The sequence below is a fragment of the Drosophila takahashii genome, chromosome 3R, assembly GCF_030179915.1.
Source record: "Drosophila takahashii strain IR98-3 E-12201 chromosome 3R, DtakHiC1v2, whole genome shotgun sequence".
Taxonomy (NCBI): domain Eukaryota; kingdom Metazoa; phylum Arthropoda; class Insecta; order Diptera; family Drosophilidae; genus Drosophila; species Drosophila takahashii.
In genome coordinates, this window is record NC_091681.1 from 26320813 (window position 1) to 26348671 (window position 27859).

At 43.7% G+C, this 27859-nt stretch overlaps 2 protein-coding genes across 2 annotated transcripts; one reads left to right on the forward strand and one right to left on the reverse strand.

The window, feature by feature from the left end:
- The first annotated feature begins 1289 nt into the window (after positions 1 to 1289).
- On the forward strand, positions 1290 to 3211 carry phu (phurba tashi). Its single transcript, XM_017159742.3, has 2 exons — positions 1290 to 1461; positions 1522 to 3211. Exons 1-2 carry the CDS (start codon positions 1407 to 1409, stop codon positions 3105 to 3107), a joined length of 1641 nt encoding a protein of 546 aa, XP_017015231.2. The 5' UTR covers positions 1290 to 1406; the 3' UTR covers positions 3108 to 3211.
- A 574-nt stretch (positions 3212 to 3785) lies between these two features.
- Positions 3786 to 9443, reverse strand: RhoL (Ras-like GTP-binding protein RhoL). The gene is made up of 4 exons (XM_017159741.3): positions 9263 to 9443; positions 4740 to 5020; positions 4254 to 4424; positions 3786 to 4192 (listed from the first exon to the last, which is right to left on the reverse strand). Exons 2-4 carry the CDS (start codon positions 4983 to 4985, stop codon positions 4037 to 4039), a joined length of 573 nt encoding a protein of 190 aa, XP_017015230.1. The 5' UTR covers positions 4986 to 5020; positions 9263 to 9443; the 3' UTR covers positions 3786 to 4036.
- Positions 9444 to 27859: the final 18416 nt, after the last annotated feature.

Here is a 27859-nt window from a genome sequence, read left to right on the forward strand (position 1 = left end):
TACTCGTGCTCCGAGATACTGAGATACTGCCACTCTGAGATTCTTGTACCTCGAGATACATCTGACGGTGGGCGGAAGCGAGATGCAGATACAATCGGCTGGTTCCTGCTCATTGTTTTGATGCTGGCGCTTGCGCTATAAATCTCTACGCGACTTGCCATATTTAATGCGGCGGGATGCCACTCACAGTGGCATTTGGCGCGCATTTTCAAATCTGTTTTTCGGTCTAGGGTTAGGGGTAATTAGCCTGTGTTTACGACTTCACTGGAAGCCTGAAATACAAAATCGGGCCAGAGCAACAATCAGCAAAGAACCGATCACGTGAAGAACTCGCGTGTTCGAAAAAAGGCAGGCGGATGCGGCAGGCAGACGAGCAGGAAAACGGGCGGAGCGATCTCAAATCGATTGCGGGAAACGGGCGGAGATAGCAGGCAAACGACGCCGGCGTCTGATGATAACGAATGCCGCTGAAAAACAACAGATTTCTAATAATATCTACAGTAGGCACTCGCAGGCTCAGAGAGCTAGGGCCTAGATTAGGTCTAGATTATAAATATTATAAAAGAGAAAAAACAATGTAAAAGAGCACAGAAACAATATATTTATAAATTATACTTATCAATAATTCAAAAAGGATGTTTTTTAGGAAAGAAGACTCAGCACCGAATTACAAAAATGCACCCTAATTCTATAACTTTTAAGTAAACATTTTTAAATCATTTAATGAAAAATTATTAGCAGGTTCAAAAAGCTAAGGCCTTTTTTAATTTAAAAAAACACGGAAATAATATATTTAAAACTTCCACCTATTAATAATTTCAAAAGAATTACGAAAGATGACTTAACACCGAACTACAAAAATTCACCTTAACTGTACCAATTTTAATGAATCTTTTGTAAATCCTTTATGTGAAAAAAATAATAGAGCTAAAGAAAATTGTGATGATTTCAGAACTATGGTTTATTTTAACTTGTATTTTTATACTTAACTTTTATATGATATAAATTTATAAATATTATGGAGATCTTACAACATTCTATATAAAAATTACAAAAATCTCAGAAATCACTTCTTATAAGTTTTATCAATGAGCTATTGCGCCATGAAGCCAATTCCTAATGACCCTAGCCATATTCCTATTTTTACCTAAAACTTCTTCATTGTTAAGAAGGCTCTACTGTGCCCAGCTCCCTGGGTACAAAACAAAACCGGAGTACAACCAAGGCAGCGGGCCTTTTCCTTTATCAGCCGGCGGTCAGGTCGATGGCGGCATAGCATTATGAAATCTCGGACCTGCCGATCCGAGCGCTATAAATATCGCAGGTCTCGTGCTAACGGCTATCAGTGGCTGAGAAAACGTGCCGGGCAGCGTACAGCCAGCTCGGAGACCCAAAAAACTAGAAAGATGAGCCTGCAGTTCTTGTTCTTCCTCGGCCTGAGTGCTCTAGTCAGTGGAGGAGGTAAGTGTTGTAGCCGTGTTGTCTACCTGGCGAAACTAAACCCACCAACTGTACTTACAGAAACCTCACACGATGCCGAGCGGCGTATGCATCCGGTATTCTCCCTTTCCCGATCCGTATCCCCATCCGGAATGGGAGGTCGCTCCAAGCGAGCCATGCCCCAGATCGTGTTCGATGCCCTGCGGGCAGAGGAGCGTTACGCCGAGTACTGGCAGGGATTGGCGGCTCAGACGCTGGACCAGCAGCTGGACAGCAAGCTGCGGCTGAACACCCAGCTGGCCAGGAATGTGATGCTCTTCATTGGCGACGGCATGTCCATACCGACGATCACAGCGGGTCGCGTTTATCTCGGCGGCGAGGAGAAGCAGTTCGCCTTCGAACAGTTCCCGTATGTGGGTCTCAGCAAAACGTATTGCGCCAATATGCAGGTGGCCGATTCCGCCTGCACAGCCACTGCCTATCTGGGTGGAGTCAAGGCCAACTACGGAACGATTGGAGTGAGTGCAGCGGTGCAGTTCAAGGATTGCCAGGCGCAGGCGCAAACCGCCCACCATGTCTCGTCCATTGCCGCCTGGGCCCAGAAACAGGGAATGGCCACGGGTTTGGTCACCACCACCTCGGTGACCCATGCCTCGCCAGCCGGAGTGTACGCCCACCTGGCCAACCGGAACTGGGAGAACGACGCCGAGGTCGTTGGAGACAATGGTGACCCCGATCTGTGTCCAGATGCCGCCTACCAGCTGATAAACAGCCCGGTGGGTCAGAAGCTCAATGTGATAATGGGCGGTGGTCGCGAGAACTTTCTGCCCAAAAGTGTGATAGATGGCAGCGGAGCACCTGGTCGCCGATTGGATGGACGCAATCTCATCGAGGAGTGGAAGAGTCAGCACACGAATAGTGCACACTATGTGGAGAATCGCAGGGATCTGCTCAGACTGTCCAATCACACTTCTCGTGTGCTGGGCTTATTCGCCCCCTACCACATGGCCTACCATCTGGACGCCAAGCCGGAGGAGCAGCCTACACTGGAGGAGATGGTTCAGGCGGCCATGGCCATCCTGGAGCGGCAGAGCGCGGGACGTGGCTACTTTCTGTTCGTGGAGGGCGGACGGATCGATCATGGTCACCATGACACCCTGGCCTTGAGGGCCATCGATGAGACGGCGGAGTTCGACAAGGCGGTGAGATTTGCCCGGAGTAGCACGAGTACGGATGACACCCTGATTGTGGTCAGCTCGGATCATTCGCACACCATGTCGCTGGCGGGCTATTCTAGCAGGAAGAACGACATCTTCGGGATCAACGACGGACAGCTGGCGGCGGATGATCTGCCATATGCCACTTTGAGTTATGCCAATGGGCCGGGCTACGATAGCAACTACCTGAGGGAAGGAGGTGCTGTGAGGAGGAAGAATCTGAGGGCCATCAACATGAAGAACAAGGACTTTATGTTCCCCAGCACAGTTCCCCTGGAATCGGAGACGCATGGCGGCGATGACGTCGCCGTCTTCGCCAGTGGGCCTTATGCCCAGCTTTTCACTGGAGTCTACGAACAGCACTTTATTCCGCACGCCCTCGCTTACGCCTCCTGCCTCAGTGATCGTAATATGTGCGTGGATGGGGGCGTGGCCAGAAGACCGCGTTGAATCTGGCCGGAGATCAAAGCTCAAATAGAATTTAAGAAGTCTCAGGGTATTATTCTCGTTTGAGAGAGAAGCCACTAGTTAAGTCATAGTTTAAGGGGGGACATTAAAATAAATACTTGAAATCTTAAAAGAGTTTTTCGTTTGGTATTTGATTTAACAGTTTAAAAAAAATTATTTAAATCTTAAGAATACGGAGATGAAAACTATTCTTTAACTGAGGATTTTCAATTTTCAGATTTTTCAGATATGGATTTGCAATAGTTACCAATTCATATTTAAACAAGTACTTTGAAATTGATAACTTTATAACTGTCTATCGATACTGTCCCGCCAAACCGCGAACGGTAACACCACTATTTTTAATGTTATCGATAGTCGGTTCAGTCATGGTTCTGCACCAATCTAATTCTACACAAAAAGGTTCATGTCTGCACTTAATATACCGTTATGACATTAAATTGATTAATTTATTTTTAAAATTATTATTATTAGACATAAAGTCTAATTTATATGACGAAATGGTTGGTAGTGGAAGAGTTTCGCCGCTGATCTAATATTCAATTTGGTCACGATTTTTTAAATTAAAAAGAAAAAGATGTTTTAATGACTAGGGCTTTATTGAAATGTACAATAGATCTGATTGTTTGCCATATGGATGTAAATTCAGTGACCTATCCTTTAACGTGTTTGTATTTTTTGCGTATATTATATTTATTTTATATTGGTTTTTATTTCTTCTTTTTTACAAGTAATGCCCTTTGGTTGCACGTAAGATATAAGGTTTTCAAACAATTGGCACTTAAATAATAACTTAACGTTAAATTTTCTACACAGTTTTTTTTGCGAAAACAAAGCACAAATAGTCAGACAAATTAGTTACATAATACATTAAGCATAATAACAATATTAAACATTAGCATACACTTAGTTCACAGTAAGGTGCACGTTTGCTTGGACGTCGTCTTAGGTTTCCTTTCAACGGCTCGAACCGCCTCTTCGAAGACCTGTTGCAGGTTCTGCTTCTTCTTGGCAGAGCACTCGACCAAGTTGGAGGCGTGGATTTCCTTACGCAGTCGCTTTCCCTCCTGAAAATGACAGAAAGAGTTAGTAAATATAGTAAATATTTTATTTCAAATATTAACGAACCTGTGTGGTCACGAACTTCTCCGAGTTGGGGATGCGCAAGTCCAGTTTTGTACCCACCAGAACCACGGGAACATGGGCTGAGAAGTGACGGATCTCAGGCCACCACTTGCTCTTAACGTTTTCGAACGAGGTACGACTGCTGATCGAATAGCACAACAGGAAACAATTTGTCTGGGTGAAGAAAAGGAAAACACAATCGATTAGCAACGGTTAAAAACAAAGTAAGTAAGCCAAGACCTAACTTAGTTGAGAAAAAAAGTTCTTGAAATCAAGAAGAAAGTACCCTTAAGTTTGCTTTTCGAGATGAAGCGATCTTAAGATGGAAATGAAACTACTCTTGCAAGCCGAAAACACTTTTTATTGATATTGAGAAAAGATTGAAGATTGAAGAATCCGATAAAGACAAATAGCCCCGCCTTTATGTATGCAATTTATTTTGTAAGAAGAAAATGAGTGTCAGGAATTTGTATCCCTTATCATACTCACATTTGGGTAGCTCAGCGGTCGCAGTCTTTCGTAATCCTCCTGTCCGGCCGTATCCCAGAGGGTCAGATTGTAGTCCCGATCGTCTACGGCTATGTTGCAGGCGTGGTTGTCGAACACTGTGGGTATGTACTCCTCTGGAAATTCGTTCTGTGTGTAGGTTATCAGCATACAAGTTTTGCCCACCATGCCATCGCCCACGATGGTTATTTTCAGCGGGCGCGGACTCTTCGAGATGTTCGTCGTCATTCCCGATTATTTGCTTGGTCTTTGTTGGGAAATAACTGCAAAGAGGGAAAAATAGAGGCGTCACATTGGCTGCTGGCTTGACAGTTCAGATCCCCGAGATTGCGCCATTTGGCGGCAGATGTTGGTGCTCTGTGTTTATCTTGGCGCACCCACACTTTCATCCTGCGGCTGAGGCAACCGGAAATCTCCAGGCCCTGCCCCTAGCTTATTTGCAACATAAAGCAAAAAGAAGAACAATGTATAAAGCCCTCCTCCCGATCCAGAAAATATAAAAAAATTGACTAACTCCAAGAGATATCATTAGCTGGAAATATTGCTGAGTAAGTGGTAAAAAATATTTCTAGCTTGAGTTTCAATTAAAGTTTAAGATAAAATTGTCAGCAAACTATTCTTATGGGAAAAAAGAACGAAAAATCATAAAGAAATATATATTTTTTTACAAAATAAAAAATGGGCCACCTGCATTAGCCTTGTTGATTACACATCCATATCACACTTGAACTTCAAAATGGTTTAATCTTATCGAGAGCTAAAACAAAAAAGGCCACACAACGACAAGAGACCGGGGAATTCGAGCTTTTACGAGGGGCCAACTGTGGATTGGACTTCATCAAGCGCAATTGATTCTGCGAAATCTCTAATGGAAATAAATGTGCTTTTATGGCTGTCCGCGCTTATATAACAATTAAATAAAGGCCTGGCCAAAACTAATAGACTTTCACCATCTGTCGTCCAGCCACAAAAACAGAGTAACAAAACCGCATTTGTTTCATAAATTTTTCTTTTTTAATTAAAACTGGTTTCGTCGGTTTCCAGTTGACCCAAAACATAAACTAGATTTCCCTACCCAGCCTCCAAAACAACACAAAATCCAAAATCAAAAGACATTGGACCGATTTACAAATGAGAGATGGAGATGCCGTTAGGTATTCGTATTGTGGCTGGGGATTCTCGGGGTCTCCGCGTCTCCGCTTAAGCAGAAAACTCATACGAATACCAGGAATTATTCACTGTTTGGGGTATGACTCATCGACCGGCACTTGTTGATGTCTCGCACACAACTCAGTTGATTTAATTGCGAATCTGAGTTGTGGAAGCGTTTATTAGAAGACCTAGACCACACTTTTGTCGGTGACTCATCGGCTTGGAAACCCTGCTACGATACTACCCACAACAAATTACATCTTTAAGCCCAGCGAACTGCATCTCAAATTATTCAGAAATAAAGGAAAGAAAAGTTAAAACCGGTTACATTGTGACATTCATCAACCTTTTACCGTTCGACGGTGTTGCATTTTTTAACTTTTAACCACAAAACCATCCAAGATGACAAATACAACAAACATTAAAAAAACGACCAAATTTACTGTTGATATCAAATATATAAAACAATAAAAATATTGGACTTATCAGTTCACAATAAATAGATGATAACTTTTAGATAATTTGCAAAGGTGCAGAAAGGGAAAGAACCAAGTTGTTAAAAATTCTGACACAAAAATTGTAATTGCTAGGGGGAGATATTCCCTTTCAGCTATTTTTAATAAAATGTCAACTTGACAAAGAATTTTTATGCTTTTAGGATGGCGCATGCGTGAGTAATAAACATAAAATGCCTTACTGGCACGCGATCTACAGATGTTAAACTTTGACTGGGAGCACTTTGATGCTTGGGTCAACACAATTAAGTCTAATCATTGATGCGAGGGTCTTCGCTTGGGGTTAAGTGCTATTCTCTTGGCGATTCGCTTTTTTCTGATTCTGCATAGGTTACAAATAGAATTGCCTTAAGAGCCGTAAAAGTTTTCCACAATAAAATGTTCGATTTTATTTGTTATACATTTGATTGAAGGAAATTTAAGCCAACATACAAGCTTTTAAACAAATTACTTTCCTATTTTGTTAGAATGACGTTACCAATAATTTGATTCGGATGAGTTCGTGCCTGCAGAAAGGCAACAAAAATCCGCAAATAGAAACGGGTTTTTTTTCGGCCAAATTAGTAAACAAAGCCAACTGAACAATCGGCCATTAGGTAGCAAACAGCGCCAAAATTAAAAAAAACACAAACTTGGCCAGGGAGCAACAACGAAACTAAATAAACAGCACACTTGTGTTTTGGATTTCTTTGGACGCATTTTAAATTATTATAAACAAACAGCTTTGGGCACTGTTTTAGTGAGTACAGAAGAGTGCAAATAATTAAGTGGCATTGGGACTACCGAATTTTTCTATTTATACAACCAGCTGATTAAGCAATACCGAGGAAAAGAATTCGTGAATGAGTGAAAATTCCATAATGTAAACTTGTGGATAAAGAAACAGGTGTGGGAACAATCGAAACATTTCCAGGAAAGCCAAGTGAATGCCAATACCCCCCATGTTACCCTATATGGTGCATCATAATTTATTCGGTTGTATCAGTTCTACAGAGTCGGAAAACAGCGGAAACTCTTTATCAAGCGGGGTAGCGTCTGAAACAGAAATTGTATGAAGCTCGGTTTGAAATTAATACACATAATAAATTATTTAAACATAATTGCTCTCTTTTTAATACACTCCCTTGAAATATTAAGTGCACATGCCCTCCAGTCCACGAACATATCATTCCGGCTCTTTGTTATCGGCTGTCGTTGTTCTTGCGGGCTTGGCCTCTTGTAAACTTTTCATATCAAGTTACGAGCTCGTCGTTCTCGGAAGACTTGCCACATTTCACACTCTCTCTTTCATTGCATTCTGTACCGATGATTTCCCAAGATGAAAAGGTTTGAAGATTTTATTCGACTTAAGCGACACTTCTGCACTATAGATGCGATTCACATGCAATTCAGTTGGGTTACTTCAGTTCAACCCTCGGCTTTGTGGCTTCTTATCAGCGTCTTCTTTAACAAATGGGTGCATCACTCAATATGTTTTGTGCTCTCATATATTAAATCATCCGTAAATAAATAAGTTAAACAAAGGCGGTTTGTCGGTTAGTCAATAAGTGAATTATGAGAACATTTTACAAGTGTTGATCATCGGTCTTTATTGAGAGCTATCGCAAGAGTTCCGGACTTTGCCGATTCAAAAGAATTGCCATAATCGGATTTATAAGAGGCTACTGTAATGACGAATAAGCAAAGACGTCAGTAGCAATTATTTTGAGGCTTTAATGCGGAGATAATACATTTGTCTTTTCTTAAGAAAGAAATTAAATATAACTAGAATATATTTCTTTCAGACTAAGGTTCAAACTAGCTTTCCTTTAAAAAGCCTGTTGCCCAAGAGCAATAAAATTAATCTTCACACCCAAAACCAGAACGAATTGGTACTCTAGATCGTCTACTTGGGTACATTTCTATATGGATAGCTATTCAACGTCTACGCCGGTGCACAAAAATTCTATTCAGGTCCGCTTCTTGTTGCGAAAAATATACGAATTGTATATGTGAGTGTATTTTTATGGTTTCTCGCATGGGTTTTCGTATTTAATAAACTGATTAGATAAGATAGATGTCGGTGAATGCGGTGTACATAGGGAATTGGACTTGAAAGAGCAACGGCGATAAGTGGAACCATGGCGAAAACCTATGGTTACCTGGTCAAAAAAAAATGAAGCGAATCCAGAATCAAATGGATCCGGGCAGATTGCAAGGGCACGCGCTGCCAATTAGTTAAATTAATTGAGGTTAATGCGGAGTATTTATTGTGCCATAGGTCGGAATGAATTGATTAGTGACATTGTGGTCGATTGGGGGATGGGACTGCGCTTCACGTACTCTGTTTCCTGTGATGGCCTCTAAATGGCTGTGTAACCATATAATTGTTTGATAGCTAAAAATGGTAACGGACCCATTTGGGTGGATATAATATGCCCAGTTGAGAGTCCAGTCGACTGAGAATGGGAGAGCCCCAGAAGAGCGACGGAGAGAGAGGGAGAGAGAGCTGGGATCGTAAGCTGTTTGGCATTCCAGAGCTATAGACGGATCGGATCGGATAAGTTGGGATGGGGGGAAGGGTTGGTGGGGGCGGTGACGTGAGCGCCATACAAAGTGACTCAGGTGATAAAGGCAAGATCACGAAGTTTACTCTTCCACTGGTCTATGCTAACAGTGTTTACACCAAAGATAAATGTTGTTATTATAATCACTCGAGCAGCCACAACCACAGAGCGCCCACACCATCACAAGGTCACTGGGCTGGGTGTTAAGCCCATTCCATGGGGGATCGGGATTGGGATTCCGGGGGTGAACTTAGTGGTATCGTAACCGTAGTAGCTTTTCACAGGCACGTACTTATAGATACGAGGCTTTTGTAGCCGTACTTTTATTCGTACTATTCGCAATAACCAATCGAACAACACGTCTGGCGATGACGTGCGGCCTGATCGCAGTGTGGAGGAGATTACTCGAACTAACGGCGGCGAGAGTACACAAACCGGATAAACAAACTGCCACAACCGATCGCTCGCGATGTCGTCAAACAACTGAGCACCAGCCTCGAAACCTGCAGCGATTTCTGACTCGCAGCTCGAGTATCTCACGGATACGCAATGAGTGAGCGAAGAGAGTGTGTTGCGCTGGAGCGGCTCTCTTAGCCACTTGCTCTCGGTCTCCAATTTGGCTTATCAGCGGTTGTTGGTTCTTGATAAGGATTTCTTAAGGATTTTGAAGTTCTACTCTTAAAGTTTTAGAAGAACGAATGCCTTTGATTATTGCAAACTTTCTTTCGAAACGCCTTACAATCAATATATTTACTACTATAGTATTTAGTCATCAATTTCGGTTAGAATTATCATAAAAGTCAACAGAAAATTGATTTCGAATTTAAATTAGCTTTCATCCTGAATTTTATAGTGCTAGAATTTATGTACGATTTTATGTTAGAGTATTGAAACCAACTACCATTAAGTCAAAAAGTTAGCCCAAAAAATTACATTTTAAATTCAGAATATTTGTTCTTAATTTCATGTGACACACATCACTGAGAACATTTTGCTTGCGGTTGGGAGTTTTTTAATTAGTCATGAATGAGACGCAATATTCGCATAATAGTTTAAATATTTTTAAATTGTTTGTGCTGCTCTTAAATATAAGAACACAGAATCATATAAAAATCTCCTATATTTGGATTTATTTTAACATATGAGCCTATACCTATTTATAATTTACTCTACGGTTTTTCATTTACGCATTTTGAATCTAGAGTATAAAATATCTTCTATTAGTCAACGGAGATATATTACAAAGGGGTTTTTTAATTCAAGTTTTGAGTAAGTCTTAGTAACACATTGTAATTAAATTGCACATATATATTCTGAGAAATGCGAGTATCTGAGAAAAACCTACTTAACTAATTCGCTTGCATAATCTCCGTGCAACTGGAATATGTGCTAGCAATTAATCAACGACATTTCGCCGGTGCGTGCCGCCAAAACTTTGGCTTTATACTTACCCCAATGTTACGGTAATTAGACCGAAGACCGCCTTACGTTCCAAAAATGTTGCGTTTAGTGCGAGAATGTGGCACAGCTGTAAATGAGTTCAATTAAGTGACACGTTGATGGAGCATTACATTAATTAGAATTACAAGTCGCTCCCGTACAAGGAATTAAAGGTCAAGAGTGACAAAGGCTTCGACCTAAAAAGTCGGACGGTCACAGCAAAGAGAAGCGCCGGAAAATGATTAATAAATATGAGTTTGGAGCAGCGCCAATTAGGGATAGCTACTTATGTCGGCACATGAGCAACATGTGTGCCACTACAAAAAAACAAGCGAGACTGCTGGAAGACTCTTGAGTGTACCAAAAAATTCGAGCAGGTGCGGCCCCAAGGAGCACTTACAAAAAACAATTCAGTCTGGCTGGGAAAATTGCGAGGCTCTCAAGGTCGCAGGGTTAAGAGCTCCTTGCGCGACAAAGAATCAAATTCGAGAGAGGGAAAGGGAGATTAAGAATAGCGCAAGGCGACACCAGATTATATTGCATTTCCCGTTTCCGGTCGGGTTTTGCCTGCCAGCTGAGTTGAGCGGATCGGTCCGGATCGAAGAGGGAGTGGACCGTGCTATTTCTGAACAGCACTCATACTATATCTTATCTTGTGTACGGGGTCTGCAACAGAAAATTATGAGGGTGAGAGCTGGAGTGACAAAAACAAATATTACGGGATCCAATAACAATCCTGGAAAGCTAAAAGTGTTCTTTTATCAAATGTGGCTTGCCCTGCTAGTCTTAAAATACAGTTGTTGCCGTCTCACCATATTAATTAAATTTTTAACACATTTTACATTTAGCATTATTATTAATACTTTTATCCCCGTTTCTTGTATATATGTTTTATTCGATTTAAAGTATTTAAAAGAGAGAAGGATGCGATTCCTACTTTTGAAGTAAAGGTCTGTCTGTCCGTATGAATGTTTTAGTTTCTACCTAGAAATCTAGATGCCAATAATGGCACATGGAACATGGCACATGGAACATGGCACAAGGAAAATGCTCCATTGGCAAAATGCTCCAGTCTCAAAATGCTCCATTGGCAAAATGCTCCAGTCTCAAAATGCTCCATTGAAAAATGCTCCATTGGCAAAATGCTCCAGTCTCAAAATGCTCCAGTCTCAAAATGCTCCAGTCTCAAAATGCTCCAGTCGCAAAATGCTCCATTGGCAAAATGCTCCAGTCTCAAAATGCTCCAGTCTCAAAATGCTCCAGTCTCAAAATGCTCCAGTCGCAAAATGCTCCAGTCTCAAAATGCTCCATTGGCAAAATGCTCCAGTCTCAAAATGCTCCAGTCTCAAAATGCTCCAGTCTCAAAATGCTCCAGTCTCAAAATGCTCCAGTCTCAAAATGCTCCAGTCGCAAAATGCTCCATTGGCAAAATGCTCCAGTCTCAAAATGCTCCAGTCGCAAAATGCTCCAGTCTCAAAATGCTCCAGTCTCAAAATGCTCCAGTCTCAAAATGCTCCAGTCTCAAAATGCTCCAGTCTCAAAATGCTCCAGTCTCAAAATGCTCCATTGGCAAAATGCTCCAGTCTCAAAATGCTCCAGTCTCAAAATGCTCCAGTCTCAAAATGCTCCAGTCTCAAAATGCTCCAGTCTCAAAATGCTCCAGTCTCAAAATGCTCCAGTCGCAAAATGCTCCATTGGCAAAATGCTCCAGTCTCAAAATGCTCCAGTCGCAAAATGCTCCAGTCTCAAAATGCTCCAGTCTCAAAATGCTCCAGTCGCAAAATGCTCCATTGGCAAAATGCTCCAGTCTCAAAATGCTCCAGTCGCAAAATGCTCCAGTCTCAAAATGCTCCAGTCTCAAAATGCTTCAGTATCAAAATGCTCCATTGGCAAAATGCTCCAGTCTCAAAATGCTCCAGTCGCAAAATGCTCCAGTCTCAAAATGCTCCATTGGCAAAATGCTCCAGTCTCAAAATGCTCCAGTCTCAAAATGCTCCAGTCTCAAAATGCTCCAGTCGCAAAATGCTCCAGTCTCAAAATGCTCCATTGGCAAAATGCTCCAGTCTCAAAATGCTCCAGTCTCAAAATGCTCCAGTCTCAAAATGCTCCAGTCTCAAAATGCTCCAGTCTCAAAATGCTCCATTGAAAAATGCTCCATTGGCAAAATGCTCCAGTCTCAAAATGCTCCAGTCTCAAAATGCTCCAGTCTCAAAATGCTCCAGTCTCAAAATGCTCCAGTCTTAAAATGCTCCAGTCTCAAAATGCTCCAGTCGCAAAATGCTCCAGTCTCAAAATGCTCCATTGGCAAAATGCTCCAGTCTCAAAATGCTCCAGTCTCAAAATGCTCCAGTCTCAAAATGCTCCATTGGCAAAATGCTCCAGTCTCAAAATGCTCCATTGGCAAAATGCTCCAGTCTCAAAATGCTCCAGTCGCAAAATGCTCCATTGAAAAATGCTCCATTGGCAAAATGCTCCAGTCTCAAAATGCTCCAGTCTCAAAATGCTCCATTGGCAAAATGCTCCAGTCTCAAAATGCTCCAGTCGCAAAATGCTCCAGTCGCAAAATGCTCCATTGAAAAATGCTCCATTGGCAAATTCTCCATTGGCAAAATGCTCCAGTCTCAAAATGCTCCAGTCGCAAAATGCTCCAGTCGCAAAATGCTCCATTGGCAAAATGCTCCATTGGCAAAATGCTCCATTGGCAAAATGCTCCATTGGCAAAATGCTCCAGTCTCAAAATGCTCCAGTCTCAAAATGCTCCAGTCTCAAAATGCTCCAGTCGCAAAATGCTCCAGTCTCAAAATGCTCCATTGGCAAAATGCTCCAGTCTCAAAATGCTCCAGTCTCAAAATGCTCCAGTCTCAAAATGCTCCAGTCTCAAAATGCTCCAGTCGCAAAATGCTCCAGTCTCAAAATTCTCCATTGGCAAAATGCTCCAGTCTCAAAATGCTCCAGTCTCAAAATGCTCCAGTCTCGAAATGCTCCAGTCGCAAAATGCTCCAGTCTCAAAATGCTCCAGTCGCAAAATGCTCCAGTCTCAAAATGCTCCATTGGCAAAATGCTCCAGTCTCAAAATGCTCCAGTCTCAAAATGCTCCAGTCTCAAAATGCTCCAGTCTCAAAATGCTCCAGTCTCGAAATGCTCCAGTCGCAAAATGCTCCAGTCTCAAAATGCTCCATTGGCAAAATGCTCCAGTCTCAAAATGCTCCATTGGCAAAATGCTCCAGTCTCAAAATGCTCCAGTCGCAAAATGCTCCAGTCTCAAAATGCTCCATTGGCAAAATGCTCCAGTCTCAAAATGCTCCAGTCTCAAAATGCTCCAGTCTCAAAATGCTCCAGTCTCAAAATGCTCCAGTCTCGAAATGCTCCAGTCTCAAAATGCTCCAGTCTCAAAATGCTCCAGTCTCAAAATGCTCCAGTCTCAAAATGCTCCAGTCTCGAAATGCTCCAGTCGCAGAATGCTCCAGTCGCAGAATGCTCCAGTCTCAAAATGCTGCAGTCTCAAAATGCTGCAGTCTCAAAATGCTCCAGTCTCAAAATGCTCCAGTCGCAAAATGCTCCAGTCGCAGAATGCTCCAGTCTCAAAATGCTCCAGTCTCAAAATGCTCCAGTCTCAAAATGCTCCAGTCGCAGAATGCTCCAGTCGCAGAATGCTCCAGTCTCAAAATGCTCCATTCGCAGAATGCTCCAGTCGCAGAATGCTCCAGTCGCAGAATGCTCCAGTCGCAGAATGCTCCAGTCGCAGAATGCTCCAGTCGCAGAATGCTCCAGTCGCAGAATGCTCCAGTCGCAGAATGCTCCAGTCGCAAAATGCTCCAGTCGCAGAATGCTCCAGTCTCAAAATGCTCCAGTCTCAAAATGCTCCAGTCTCAAAATGCTCCAGTCTCAAAATGCTCCAGTCTCAAAATGCTCCAGTCTCAAAATGCTCCAGTCTCAAAATGCTCCAGTCTCAAAATGCTCCAGTCTCAAAACGCTCCAGTCTCAAAATGCTCCAGTCGCAAAATGCTCCAGTCGCAGAATGCTCCAATTGCAGAATGCTCCAGTCTCAAAATGCTCCAGTCTCAAAATGCTCCAGTCTCAAAATGCTCCAGTCTCAAAATGCTCCAATCGCAAAATGCTCCAGTCTCAAAATGCTCCAGTCGTAGAATGCTCCAGTCGCAGAATGCTCCAGTCGCAGAATGCTCCAGTCGCAGAATGCTCCAGTCGCAGAATGCTCCAGTCTCAAAATGCTCCAGTCTTTAAATGCTCCAGTCTCAAAATGCTCCAGTCTTGAAATGCTCCAGTCTCAAAATGCTCCAGTCTCAAAATGCTCCAGTCTCAAAATGCTCCAGTCTCAAAATGCTCCAGTCTCAAAATGCTCCAGTCTCAAAATGCTCCAGTCTCAAAATGCTCCAGTCTCAAAATGCTCCAGTCTCAAAATGCTCCAGTCTCAAAAAGCTCCAGCCTCAAAATGCTCCAGTCTCAAAATGCTCCAGTCTCAAAATGCTCCAGTCTCAAAATGCTCCAGTCTCAAAATGCTCCAGTCTCAAAATGCTCCAGTCTCAAAATGCTCCAGTCTCAAAATGCTCCAGTCTCAAAATGCTCCAGTCTCAAAATGCTCCAGTCTCAAAATGCTCCAGTCTCAAAATGCTCCAGCCTCAAAATGCTCCAGTCTCAAAATGCTCCAGTCTCAAAATGCTCCAGTCTCAAAATGCTCCAGTCTCAAAATGCTCCAGTCTCAAAATGCTCCAGTCTCAAAATGCTCCAGTCTCAAAATGCTCCAGTCTCAAAATGCTCCAGTCTCAAAATGCTCCAGTCTAAAAATGCTCCAGTCTCAAAATGCTCCAGTCTCAAAATGCTCCAGTCTCAAAATGCTCCAGTCTCAAAATGCTCCAGTCTCAAAATGCTCCAGTCTCAAAATGCTCCAGTCTCAAAATGCTCCAGTCTCAAAATGCTCCAGTCTCAAAATGCTCCAGTCTCAAAATGCTCCAGTCTCAAAATGCTCCAGCCTCAAAATGCTCCAGTCTCAAAATGCTCCAGTCTCAAAATGCTCCAGTCTCAAAATGCTCCAGTCGCAAAATGCTCCAGTCGCAGAATGCTCCAATCGCAGAATGCTCCAATCGAAGAATGCTCCAGTCTCAAAATGCTCCAGTCTCAAAATGCTCCAGTCTCAAAATGCTCCAGTCTCAAAATGCTCCAGCCTCAAAATGCTCCAGTCTCAAAATGGTCCAGTCTCAAAATGCTCCAGTCTCAAAATGCTCCAGTCGCAAAATGCTCCAGTCGCAGAATGCTCCAATCGCAGAATGCTCCAATCGAAGAATGCTCCAGTCGCAGAATGCTCCAGTCGCATATTGCTCCAGTCGCAGAATGCTCCAGTCTCAAAATGCTCCAGTCTCAAAATGCTCCAGTCTCAAAATGCTCCAGTCTCAAAATGCTCCAGTCTCAAAATGCTCCAGTCTCAAAATGCTCCAGTCTCAAAATGCTCCAGTCTCAAAATGCTCCAGTCTCAAAATGCTCCAGTCTCAAAATGCTCCAGTCTCAAAATGCTCCAGTCGCAGAATGCTCCAATCGCAGAATGCTCCAATCGAAGAATGCTCCAGTCTCAAAATGCTCCAGTCTCAAAATGCTTCAGTCTCAAAATGCTCCAGCCTCAAAATGCTCCAGTCTCAAAATGGTCCAGTCTCAAAATGCTCCAGTCTCAAAATGCTCCAGTCGCAAAATGCTCCAGTCTCAAAATGCTCCAGCCTCAAAATGCTCCAGTCTCAAAATGGTCCAGTCTCAAAATGGTCCAGTCGCAAAATGCTCCAGTCGCAAAATGCTCCAGTCGCAGAATGCTCCAATCGCAGAATGCTCCAATCGAAGAATGCTCCAGTCTCAAAATGCTCCAGTCTCAAAATGCTCCAGTCTCAAAATGCTCCAGTCTCAAAATGCTCCAGCCTCAAAATGCTCCAGTCTCAAAATGGTCCAGTCTCAAAATGCTCCAGTCTCAAAATGCTCCAGTCGCAAAATGCTCCAGTCGCAGAATGCTCCAATCGCAGAATGTTCCAATCGAAGAATGCTCCAGTCGCAGAATGCTCCAGTCGCATATTGCTCCAGTCGCAGAATGCTCCAGTCTCAAAATGCTCCAGTCTCAAAATGCTCCAGTCTCAAAATGCTCCAGTCTCAAAATGCTCCAGTCGCAGAATGCTCCAGTCTCAAAATGCTCCAGTCGCAAAATGCTCCAGTCTCAAAATGCTCCAGTCTCAAAATGCTCCAGTCTCAAAATGCTCCAGTCTCAAAATGCTCCAGTCTCAAAATGCTCCAGTCTCAAAATGCTCCAGCCTCAAAATGCTCCAGTCTCAAAATGCTCCAGTCTCAAAATGCTCCAGTCTCAAAATGCTCCAGTCTCAAAATGCTCCAGTCTCAAAATGCTCCAGTCTCAAAATGCTCCAGTCTCAAAATGCTCCAGTCTCAAAATGCTCCAGTCTCAAAATGCTCCAGTCTCAAAATGCTCCAGTCGCAAAATGCTCCAGTCTCAAAATGCTCCAGTCTCAAAATGCTCCAGTCTCAAAATGCTCCAGTCTCAAAATGCTCCAGTCTCAAAATGCTCCAGTCGCAAAATGCTCCAGTCTCAAAATGCTCCAGTCTCAAAATGCTCCAGTCGCAAAATGCTCCAGTCGCAAAATGCTCCAGTCGCAAAATGCTCCAGTCGCAAAATGCTCCAGTCTCAAAATGCTCCAGTCTCAAAATGCTCCAGTCTCAAAATGCTCCAGTCTCAAAATGCTCCAGTCTCAAAATGCTCCAGTCTCAAAATGCTCCAGTCTCAAAATGCTCCAGTCTCAAAATGCTCCAGTCTCAAATTGCTCCAGTCTCAAAATGCTGCAGTCTCAAAATGCTCCAGTCTCAAAATGCTCCAGTCTCAAAATGCTCCAGTCTCAAAATGCTCCAGTCTCAAAATGCTCCAGTCGCAAAATGCTCCAGTCTCAAAATGCTCCAGCCTCAAAATGCTCCAGCCTCAAAATGCTCCAGTCTCAAAATGGTCCAGTCTCAAAATGCTCCAGTCGCAAAATGCTCCAGTCGCAGAATGCTCCAATCGCAGAATGCTCCAATCGAAGAATGCTCCAGTCTCAAAATGCTCCAGTCTCAAAATGCTCCAGTCGCAAAATGCTCCAGTCGCAAAATGCTCCAGTCGCAAAATGCTCCAGTCGCAAAATGCTCCAGTCGCAAAATGCTCCAGTCGCAAAATGCTCCAGTCGCAAAATGCTCCAGTCGCAAAATGCTCCAGTCGCAAAATGCTCCAGTCTCAAAATGCTCCAGTCTCAAAATGCTCCAGTCTCAAAATGCTCCAGTCTCAAAATGCTCCAGTCTCAAAATGCTCCAGTCTCAAAATGCTCCAGTCTCAAAATGCTCCAGTCTCAAAATGCTCCAGTCTCAAATTGCTCCAGTCTCAAAATGCTCCAGTCTCAAAATGCTCCAGTCGCAAAATGCTCCAGTCTCAAAATGCTCCAGCCTCAAAATGCTCCAGTCTTAAAATGGTCCAGTCTCAAAATGCTCCAGTCGCAAAATGCTCCAGTCGCAGAATGCTCCAATCGCAGAATGCTCCAATCGAAGAATGCTCCAGTCTCAAAATGCTCCAGTCTCAAAATGCTCCAGTCTCAAAATGCTCCAGTCTCAAAATGCTCCAGCCTCAAAATGCTCCAGTCTCAAAATGGTCCAGTCTCAAAATGCTCCAGTCTCAAAATGCTCCAGTCGCAAAATGCTCCAGTCGCAGAATGCTCCAATCGCAGAATGCTCCAATCGAAGAATGCTCCAGTCGCAGAATGCTCCAGTCGCATATTGCTCCAGTCGCAGAATGCTCCAGTCTCAAAATGCTCCAGTCTCAAAATGCTCCAGTCTCAAAATGATCCAGTCTCAAAATGCTCCAGTCTCAAAATGCTCCAGTCTCAAAATGCTCCAGTCTCAAAATGCTCCAGTCTCAAAATGCTCCAGTCTCAAAATGCTCCAGTCGCAGAATGCTCCAGTCTCAAAATGCTCCAGTCGCAAAATGCTCCAGTCTCAAAATGCTCCAGTCTCAAAATGCTCCAGTCTCAAAATGCTCCAGCCTCAAAATGCTCCAGCCTCAAAATGCTCCAGTCTCACAATGCTCCAGTCTCAAAATGCTCCAGCCTCAAAATGCTCCAGTCTCAAAATGCTCCAGTCTCAAAATGCTCCAGTCTCAAAATGCTCCAGTCTCAAAATGCTCCAGTCTCAAAATGCTCCAGTCTCAAAATGCTCCAGTCGCAAAATGCTCCAGTCTCAAAATGCTCCAGTCGCAAAATGCTCCAGTCGCAAAATGCTCCAGTCGCAAAATGCTCCAGTCGCAAAATGCTCCAGTCGCAAAATGCTCCAATCGAAGAATGCTCCAGTCGCATATTGCTCCAGTCGCAGAATGCTCCAGTCTCAAAATGCTCCAGTCTCAAAATGCTCCAGTCTCAAAATGATCCAGTCTCAAAATGCTCCAGTCTCAAAATGCTCCAGTCTCAAAATGCTCCAGTCGCAGAATGCTCCAGTCTCAAAATGCTCCAGTCGCAAAATGCTCCAGTCTCAAAATGCTCCAGTCTCAAAATGCTCCAGCCTCAAAATGCTCCAGTCTCAAAATGCTCCAGTCTCAAAATGCTCCAGTCTCAAAATGCTCCAGTCTCAAAATGCTCCAGTCTCAAAATGCTCCAGTCTAAAAATGCTCCAGTCGCAAAATGCTCCAGTCGCAAAATGCTCCAGTCTCAAAATGCTCCAGTCGCAAAATGCTCCAGTCGCAGAATGCTCCAGTCTCAAAATGCTCCAGTCGCATATTGCTCCAGTCGCAGAATGCTCCAGTCTCAAAATGCTCCAGTCTCAAAATGCTCCAGTCTCAAAATGATCCAGTCTCAAAATGCTCCAGTCTCAAAATGCTCCAGTCTCAAAATGCTCCAGTCTCAAAATGCTCCAGTCTCAAAATGCTCCAGTCGCAAAATGCTCCAGTCTCAAAATGCTCCAGTCGCAAAATGCTCCAGTCGCAGAATGCTCCAGTCTCAAAATGCTCCAGTCGCAAAATGCTCCAGTCGCAAAATGCTCCAGTCGCAAAATGCTCCAGTCGCAAAATGCTCCAGTCTCAAAATGCTCCAGTCTCAAAATGCTCCAGTCTCAAAATGCTCCAGTCTCAAAATGCTCCAGTCTCAAAATGCTCCAGTCTCAAAATGCTCCAGTCTCAAAATGCTCCAGTCTCAAAATGCTCCAGTCTCAAAATGCTCCAGTCTCAAAATGCTCCAGTCTCAAAATGCTCCAGTCTCAAAATGCTCCAGTCTCAAAATGCTCCAGTCTCAAAATGCTCCAGTCTCAAAATGCTCCAGTCTCAAAATGCTCCAGTCTCAAAATGCTCCAGTCTCAAAATGCTCCAGTCTCAAAATGCTCCAGTCTCAAAATGCTCCAGTCTCAAAATGCTCCAGTCTCAAAATGCTCCAGTCTCAAAATGCTCCAGTCGCAAAATGCTCCAGTCGCAAAATGCTCCAGTCGCAAAATGCTCCAGTCGCAAAATGCTCCAGTCTCAAAATGCTCCAGTCTCAAAATGCTCCAGTCTCAAAATGCTCCAGTCTCAAAATGCTCCATTGGCAAAATGCTCCAGTCTCAAAATGCTCCAGTCTCAAAATGCTCCAGTCTCAAAATGCTCCAGTCTCAAAATGCTCCAGTCTCAAAATGCTCCAGTCTCAAAATGCTCCAGTCTCAAAATGCTCCATTGAAAAATGCTCCATTGGCAAAATGCTCCAGTCTCAAAATGCTCCAGTCTCAAAATGCTCCAGTCTCAAAATGCTCCAGTCTCAAAATGCTCCAGTCGCAAAATGCTCCAGTCTGAAAATGCTCCATTGGCAAAATGCTCCAGTCTCAAAATGCTCCAGTCTCAAAATGCTCCAGTCTCAAAATGCTCCATTGAAAAATGCTCCATTGGCAAAATGCTCCAGTCTCAAAATGCTCCATTGAAAAATGCTCCATTGGCAAAATGCTCCAGTCGCAAAATGCTCCAGTCGCAAAATGCTCCAGTCTCAAAATGCTCCAGTCTCAAAATGCTCCAGTCTCAAAATGCTCCAGTCTCAAAATGCTCCATTGGCAAAATGCTCCAGTCTCAAAATGCTCCAGTCTCAAAATGCTCCAGTCTCAAAATGCTCCAGTCTCAAAATGCTCCAGTCTCAAAATGCTCCAGTCTCAAAATGCTCCAGTCTCAAAATGCTCCATTGAAAAATGCTCCATTGGCAAAATGCTCCAGTCTCAAAATGCTCCAGTCTCAAAATGCTCCAGTCTCAAAATGCTCCAGTCTCAAAATGCTCCAGTCTCAAAATGCTCCAGTCTCAAAATGCTCCAGTCTCAAAATGCTCCAGTCTCAAAATGCTCCAGTCTCAAAATGCTCCAGTCTCAAAATGCTCCATTGAAAAATGCTCCATTGGCAAAATGCTCCAGTCTCAAAATGCTCCAGTCTCAAAATGCTCCAGTCTCAAAATGCTCCAGTCTCAAAATGCTCCAGTCTCAAAATGCTCCAGTCTCAAAATGCTCCAGTCTCAAAATGCTCCATTGAAAAATGCTCCATTGGCAAAATGCTCCAGTCTCAAAATGCTCCAGTCTCAAAATGCTCCAGTCGCAAAATGCTCCAGTCGCAAAACGCTCCAGTCGCAAAACGCTCCAGTCGCAAAATGCTCCAGTCGCAAAATGCTCCAGTCTCAAAATGCTCCAGTCTCAAAATGCTCCATTGAAAAATGCTCCATTGGCAAAATGCTCCAGTCTCAAAATGCTCCATTGAAAAATGCTCCATTGGCAAAATGCTCCAGTCGCAAAATGCTCCAGTCGCAAAATGCTCCAGTCTCAAAATGCTCCAGTCTCAAAATGCTCCAGTCTCAAAATGCTCCAGTCTCAAAATGCTCCATTGGCAAAATGCTCCAGTCTCAAAATGCTCCAGTCTCAAAATGCTCCAGTCTCAAAATGCTCCAGTCTCAAAATGCTCCAGTCTCAAAATGCTCCAGTCTCAAAATGCTCCAGTCTCAAAATGCTCCATTGAAAAATGCTCCATTGGCAAAATGCTCCAGTCTCAAAATGCTCCAGTCTCAAAATGCTCCAGTCTCAAAATGCTCCAGTCTCAAAATGCTCCAGTCTCAAAATGCTCCAGTCTCAAAATGCTCCAGTCTCAAAATGCTCCAGTCTCAAAATGCTCCAGTCTCAAAATGCTCCAGTCTCAAAATGCTCCATTGAAAAATGCTCCATTGGCAAAATGCTCCAGTCTCAAAATGCTCCAGTCTCAAAATGCTCCAGTCTCAAAATGCTCCAGTCTCAAAATGCTCCAGTCTCAAAATGCTCCAGTCTCAAAATGCTCCAGTCTCAAAATGCTCCATTGAAAAATGCTCCATTGGCAAAATGCTCCAGTCTCAAAATGCTCCAGTCTCAAAATGCTCCAGTCGCAAAATGCTCCAGTCGCAAAACGCTCCAGTCGCAAAACGCTCCAGTCGCAAAATGCTCCAGTCGCAAAATGCTCCAGTCTCAAAATGCTCCAGTCTCAAAATGCTCCAGTCTCAAAATGCTCCAGTCTCAAAATGCTCCAGTCGCAGAATGCTCCAGTCTCAAAATGCTCCAGTCGCAAAATGCTCCAGTCGCAAAATGCTCCAGTCGCAAAATGCTCCAGTCGCAAAATGCTCCAGTCGCAAAATGCTCCAGTCTCAAAATGCTCCAGTCGCAGAATGCTCCAGTCTCAAAATGCTCCAGTCGCAAAATGCTCCTGTCGCAAAATGCTCCAGTCGCAGAATGCTCCAGTCGCAGAATGCTCCAATCGCAGAATGCTCCAGTCTCAAAATGCTCCAGTCTCAAAATGCTCCTGTCTCAAAATGCTCCAGTCTCAAAATGCTCCAGTCTCAAAATGCTCCAGTCTCAAAATGCTCCAGTCTCAAAATGCTCCAGTCTCAAAATGCTCCAGTCTCAAAATGCTCCAGTCTCAAAATGCTCCAGTCTCAAAATGCTCCAGTCTCAAAATGCTCCAGTCGCAAAATGCTCCAGTCTCAAAATGCTCCAGTCGCAAAATGCTCCAGTCTCAAAATGCTCCAGTCGCAGAATGCTCCAGTCGCAGAATGCTCCAGTCTCAAAATGCTCCATTGGCAAAATGCTCCAGTCTCAAAATGCTCCAGTCGCAAAATGCTCCATTGAAAAATGCTCCATTGGCAAATTCTCCATTGGCAAAATGCTCCAGTCTCAAAATGCTCCAGTCGCAAAATGCTCCATTGGCAAAATGCTCCATTGGCAAAATGCTCCAGTCTCAAAATGCTCCAGTCTCAAAATGCTCCAGTCTCAAAATGCTCCATTGGCAAAATGCTCCAGTCTCAAAATGCTCCATTGGCAAAATGCTCCAGTCTCAAAATGCTCCAGTCTCAAAATGCTCCAGTCTCAAAATGCTCCAGTCGCAAAATGCTCCAGTCTTAAAATGCTCCATTGGCAAAATGCTCCAGTCGCAAAATGCTCCAGTCGCAAAATGCTCCAGTCGCAAAACGCTCCAGTCGCAAAACGCTCCAGTCGCAAAATGCTCCAGTCGCAAAATGCTCCAGTCTCAAAATGCTCCAGTCTCAAAATGCTCCAGTCTCAAAATGCTCCAGTCTCAAAATGCTCCAGTCGCAGAATGCTCCAGTCGCAGAATGCTCCAGTCTCAAAATGCTCCAGTCGCAAAATGCTCCAGTCGCAAAATGCTCCAGTCGCAAAATGCTCCAGTCGCAAAATGCTCCAGTCGCAAAATGCTCCAGTCTCAAAATGCTCCAGTCGCAGAATGCTCCAGTCTCAAAATGCTCCAGTCGCAAAATGCTCCTGTCGCAAAATGCTCCAGTCGCAGAATGCTCCAGTCGCAGAATGCTCCAATCGCAGAATGCTCCAGTCTCAAAATGCTCCAGTCTCAAAATGCTCCTGTCTCAAAATGCTCCAGTCTCAAAATGCTCCAGTCTCAAAATGCTCCAGTCTCAAAATGCTCCAGTCTCAAAATGCTCCAGTCTCAAAATGCTCCAGTCTCAAAATGCTCCAGTCTCAAAATGCTCCAGTCTCAAAATGCTCCAGTCTCAAAATGCTCCAGTCGCAAAATGCTCCAGTCTCAAAATGCTCCAGTCGCAAAATGCTCCAGTCTCAAAATGCTCCAGTCGCAGAATGCTCCAGTCGCAGAATGCTCCAATCGCAGAATGCTCCAGTCTCAAAATGCTCCAGTCTCAAAATGCTCCAGTCTCAAAATGCTCCAGTCTCAAAATGCTCCAGTCTCAAAATGCTCCAGTCTCAAAATGCTCCAGTCTCAAAATGCTCCAGTCTCAAAATGCTCCAGTCTCAAAATGCTCCAGTCTCAAAATGCTCCAGTCTCAAAATGCTCCAGTCTCAAAATGCTCCAGTCTCAAAATGCTCCAGTCGCAAAATGCTCCATTGAAAAATGCTCCATTGGCAAAATGCTCCATTGGCAAAATGCTCCAGTCTCAAAATGCTCCAGTCTCAAAATGCTCCATTGGCAAAATGATCCAGTCTCAAAATGCTTCAGTCGCAAAATGCTCCATTGAAAAATGCTCCATTGGCAAATTCTCCATTGGCAAAATGCTCCATTGGCAAAATGCTCCATTGGCAAAATGCTCCAGTCTCAAAATGCTCCAGTCTCAAAATGCTCCATTGGCAAAATGCTCCAGTCTCAAAATGCTCCATTGGCAAAATGCTCCAGTCTCAAAATGCTCCAGTCTCAAAATGCTCCAGTCTCAAAATGCTCCAGTCGCAAAATGCTCCAGTCTCAAAATGCTCCAGTCTCAAAATGCTCCAGTCTCGAAATGCTCCAGTCGCAAAATGCTCCAGTCTCAAAATGCTCCATTGGCAAAATGCTCCAGTCTCAAAATGCTCCAGTCTCAAAATGCTCCAGTCTCAAAATGCTCCAGTCTCAAAATGCTACAGTCGCAAAATGCTCCAGTCTCAAAATGCTCCATTGGCAAAATGCTCCAGTCTCAAAATGCTCCAGTCTCAAAATGCTCCAGTCTCAAAATGCTCCAGTCTCAAAATGCTCCAGTCTCAAAATGCTCCAGTCTCAAAATGCTCCAGTCGCAAAATGCTCCAGTCTCAAAATGCTCCATTGGCAAAATGCTCCAGTCTCAAAATGCTCCAGTCTCAAAATGCTCCATTGGCAAAATGCTCCAGTCTCAAAATGCTCCAGTCTCAAAATGCTCCATTGGCAAAATGCTCCATTGGCAAAATGCTCCAGTCTCAAAATGCTTCAGTCGCAAAATGTTCAAGTCGCAAAATGCTCCATTGGCAAAATGCTCCAGTCTCAAAATGCTCCAGTCTCAAAATGCTCCAGTCTCAAAATGCTCCAGTCGCAAAATGCTCCAGTCTCAAAATGCTCCATTGGCAAAATGCTCCAGTCTCAAAATGCTCCATTGGCAAAATGCTCCAGTCTCAAAATGCTCCAGTCTCAAAATGCTCCAGTCTCAAAATGCTACAGTCGCAAAATGCTCCAGTCTCAAAATGCTCCATTGGCAAAATCCTCCAGTCTCAAAATGCTCCAGTCTCAAAATGCGCCAGTCTCAAAATGCTTCAGTCTCAAAATGCTCCATTGGCAAAATGCTCCAGTCTCAAAATGCTCCAGTCTCAAAATGCTCCATTGGCAAAATGCTCCATTGGCAAAATGCTCCAGTCTCAAAATGCTCCATTGGCAAAATGCTCCAGTCTCAAAATGCTCCATTGGCAAAATGCTCCATTGGCAAAATGCTCCAGTCTCAAAATGCTCCAGTCTCAAAATGCGCCAGTCTCAAAATGCTCCAGTCTCAAAATGCTCCATTGGCAAAATGCTCCAGTCTCAAAATGCTCCAGTCGCAAAATGCTCCATTGGCAAAATGCTCCATTGGCAAAATGCTCCAGTCTCAAAATGCTCCATTGGCAAAATGCTCCAGTCTCAAAATGCTCCATTGGCAAAATGCTCCATTGGCAAAATGCTCCAGTCTCAAAATGCTCCAGTCTCAAAATGCTCCATTGGCAAAATGCTCCAATCTCAAAATGCTCCATTGGCAAAATGCTCCATTGGCAAAATGCTCCATTGGCAAAATGCTCCAGTCTCAAAATGCTCCATTGGCAAAATGCTCCAGTCTCAAAATGCTCCATTGGCAAAATGCTCCATTGGCAAAATGCTCCAGTCTCAAAATGCTCCAGTCTCAAAATGCGCCAGTCTCAAAATGCTCCAGTCTCAAAATGCTCCATTGGCAAAATGCTCCAGTCTCAAAATGCTCCAGTCGCAAAATGCTCCATTGGCAAAATGCTCCATTGGCAAAATGCTCCAGTCTCAAAATGCTCCATTGGCAAAATGCTCCAGTCTCAAAATGCTCCATTGGCAAAATGCTCCATTGGTAAAATGCTCCAGTCTCAAAATGCTCCAGTCTCAAAATGCTCCATTGGCAAAATGCTCCAATCTCAAAATGCTCCATTGGCAAAATGCTCCATTGGCAAAATGCTCCAGTCTCAAAATGCTCCAGTCTCAAAATGCTCCAGTCTCAAAATGCTCCAGTCTCAAAATGCTCCAGACTCAAAATGCTCCAGTCTCAAAATGCTCCAGTCTCAAAATGCTCCAGTCTCAAAATGCTCCAGTCTCAAAATGCTCCAGTCTCAAAATGCTCCAGTCTCAAAATGCTCCAGTCTCAAAATGCTCCAGTCTCAAAGTGCTCCAGTCTCAAAATGCTCCAGCCTCAAAATGCTCCAGTCTCAAAATGCTCCAGTCTCAAAATGCTCCAGTCTCAAAATGCTCCAGTCTCAAAATGCTCCAGTCTCAAAATGCTCCAGTCTCAAAATGCTCCAGTCTCAAAATGCTCCAGTCTCAAAATGCTCCAGTCGCAGAATGCTCCAGTCGCAGAATGCTCCAGTCGCAGAATGCTCCAGACGCAGAATGCTCCAGTCTCAAAATGCTCCAGTCTCAAAATGCTCCAGTCTCAAAATGCTCCAGTCTCAAAATGCTCCAGTCGCAAAATGCTCCAGTCTCAAAATGCTCCATTGGCAAAATGCTCCAGTCTCAAAATGCTCCAGTCTCAAAATGCTCCAGTCTCGAAATGCTCCAGTCGCAAAATGCTCCAGTCTCAAAATGCTCCAGTCTCAAAATGCTCCATTCTCAAAATGCTCCAGTCTCAAAATGCTCCAGTCGCAGAATGCTCCAGTCGCAGAATGCTCCAGTCGCAGAATGCTCCAGACGCAGAATGCTCCAGTCTCAAAATGCTCCAGTCTCAAAATGCTCCAGTCTCAAAATGCTCCAGTCTCAAAATGCTCCAGTCGCAAAATGCTCCAGTCTCAAAATGCTCCATTGGCAAAATGCTCCAGTCTCAAAATGCTCCAGTCTCAAAATGCTCCAGTCTCGAAATGCTCCAGTCGCAAAATGCTCCAGTCTCAAAATGCTCCATTGGCAAAATGCTCCAGTCTCAAAATGCTCCATTGGCAAAATGCTCCAGTCTCAAAATGCTCCAGTCTCAAAATGCTCCAGTCTCAAAATGCTACAGTCGCAAAATGCTCCAGTCTCAAAATGCTCCATTGGCAAAATGCTCCAGTCTCAAAATGCTCCAGTCTCAAAATGCTCCAGTCTCAAAATGCTCCAGTCTCAAAATGCTCCAGTCTCAAAATGCTCCAGTCGCAAAATGCTCCAGTCTCAAAATGCTCCATTGGCAAAATGCTCCAGTCTCAAAATGCTCCAGTCTCAAAATGCTCCATTGGCAAAATGCTCCAGTCTCAAAATGCTCCAGTCTCAAAATGCTCCAGTCTCGAAATGCTCCAGTCGCAAAATGCTCCAGTCTCAAAATGCTCCATTGGCAAAATGCTCCATTGGCAAAATGCTCCAGTCTCAAAATGCTTCAGTCGCAAAATGTTCAAGTCGCAAAATGCTCCATTGGCAAAATGCTCCAGTCTCAAAATGCTCCAGTCTCAAAATGCTCCAGTCTCAAAATGCTCCAGTCTCAAAATGCTCCAGTCGCAAAATGCTCCAGTCGCAGAATGCTCCAGTCTCAAAATGCTCCAGTCTCAAAATGCTCCAGTCTCAAAATGCTCCAGTCTCAAAATGCTCCAGTCTCAAAATGCTCCAGTCTCAAAATGCTCCAGTCTCAAAATGCTCCAGTCTCAAAATGCTCCAGTCTCAAAATGCTCCAGTCTCAAAATGCTCCAGTCTCAAAATGCTCCAGTCTCAAAATGCTCCAGTCTCAAAATGCTCCAGTCTCAAAATGCTCCAGTCTCGAAATGCTCCAGTCGCAAAATGCTCCAGTCTCAAAATGCTCCATTGGCAAAATGCTCCATTGGCAAAATGCTCCAGTCTCAAAATGCTTCAGTCGCAAAATGTTCAAGTCGCAAAATGCTCCATTGGCAAAATGCTCCAGTCTCAAAATGCTCCAGTCTCAAAATGCTCCAGTCTCAAAATGCTCCAGTCTCAAAATGCTCCAGTCTCAAAATGCTCCAGTCTCAAAATGCTCCAGTCTCAAAATGCTCC

Excerpts from the sequence above, each read along its gene's own strand:
- RhoL (XM_017159741.3), bottom strand. The coding sequence starts at position 4,985 with ATGACGACGAACATCTCGAAGAGTCCGCGCCCGCTGAAAATAACCATC. Across the intron at positions 4,425-4,739 it reads GACCGCTGAGCTACCCAAAT|ACAAATTGTTTCCTGTTGTG; the intron begins GTGAGTATGATA and ends TTCTTCACCCAG. Across the intron at positions 4,193-4,253 it reads AGAAGTTCGTGACCACACAG|GAGGGAAAGCGACTGCGTAA; the intron begins GTTCGTTAATAT and ends TGTCATTTTCAG.
- phu (XM_017159742.3), top strand. The coding sequence starts at position 1,407 with ATGAGCCTGCAGTTCTTGTTCTTCCTCGGCCTGAGTGCTCTAGTCAGT. Across the intron at positions 1,462-1,521 it reads TGCTCTAGTCAGTGGAGGAG|AAACCTCACACGATGCCGAG; the intron begins GTAAGTGTTGTA and ends CTGTACTTACAG.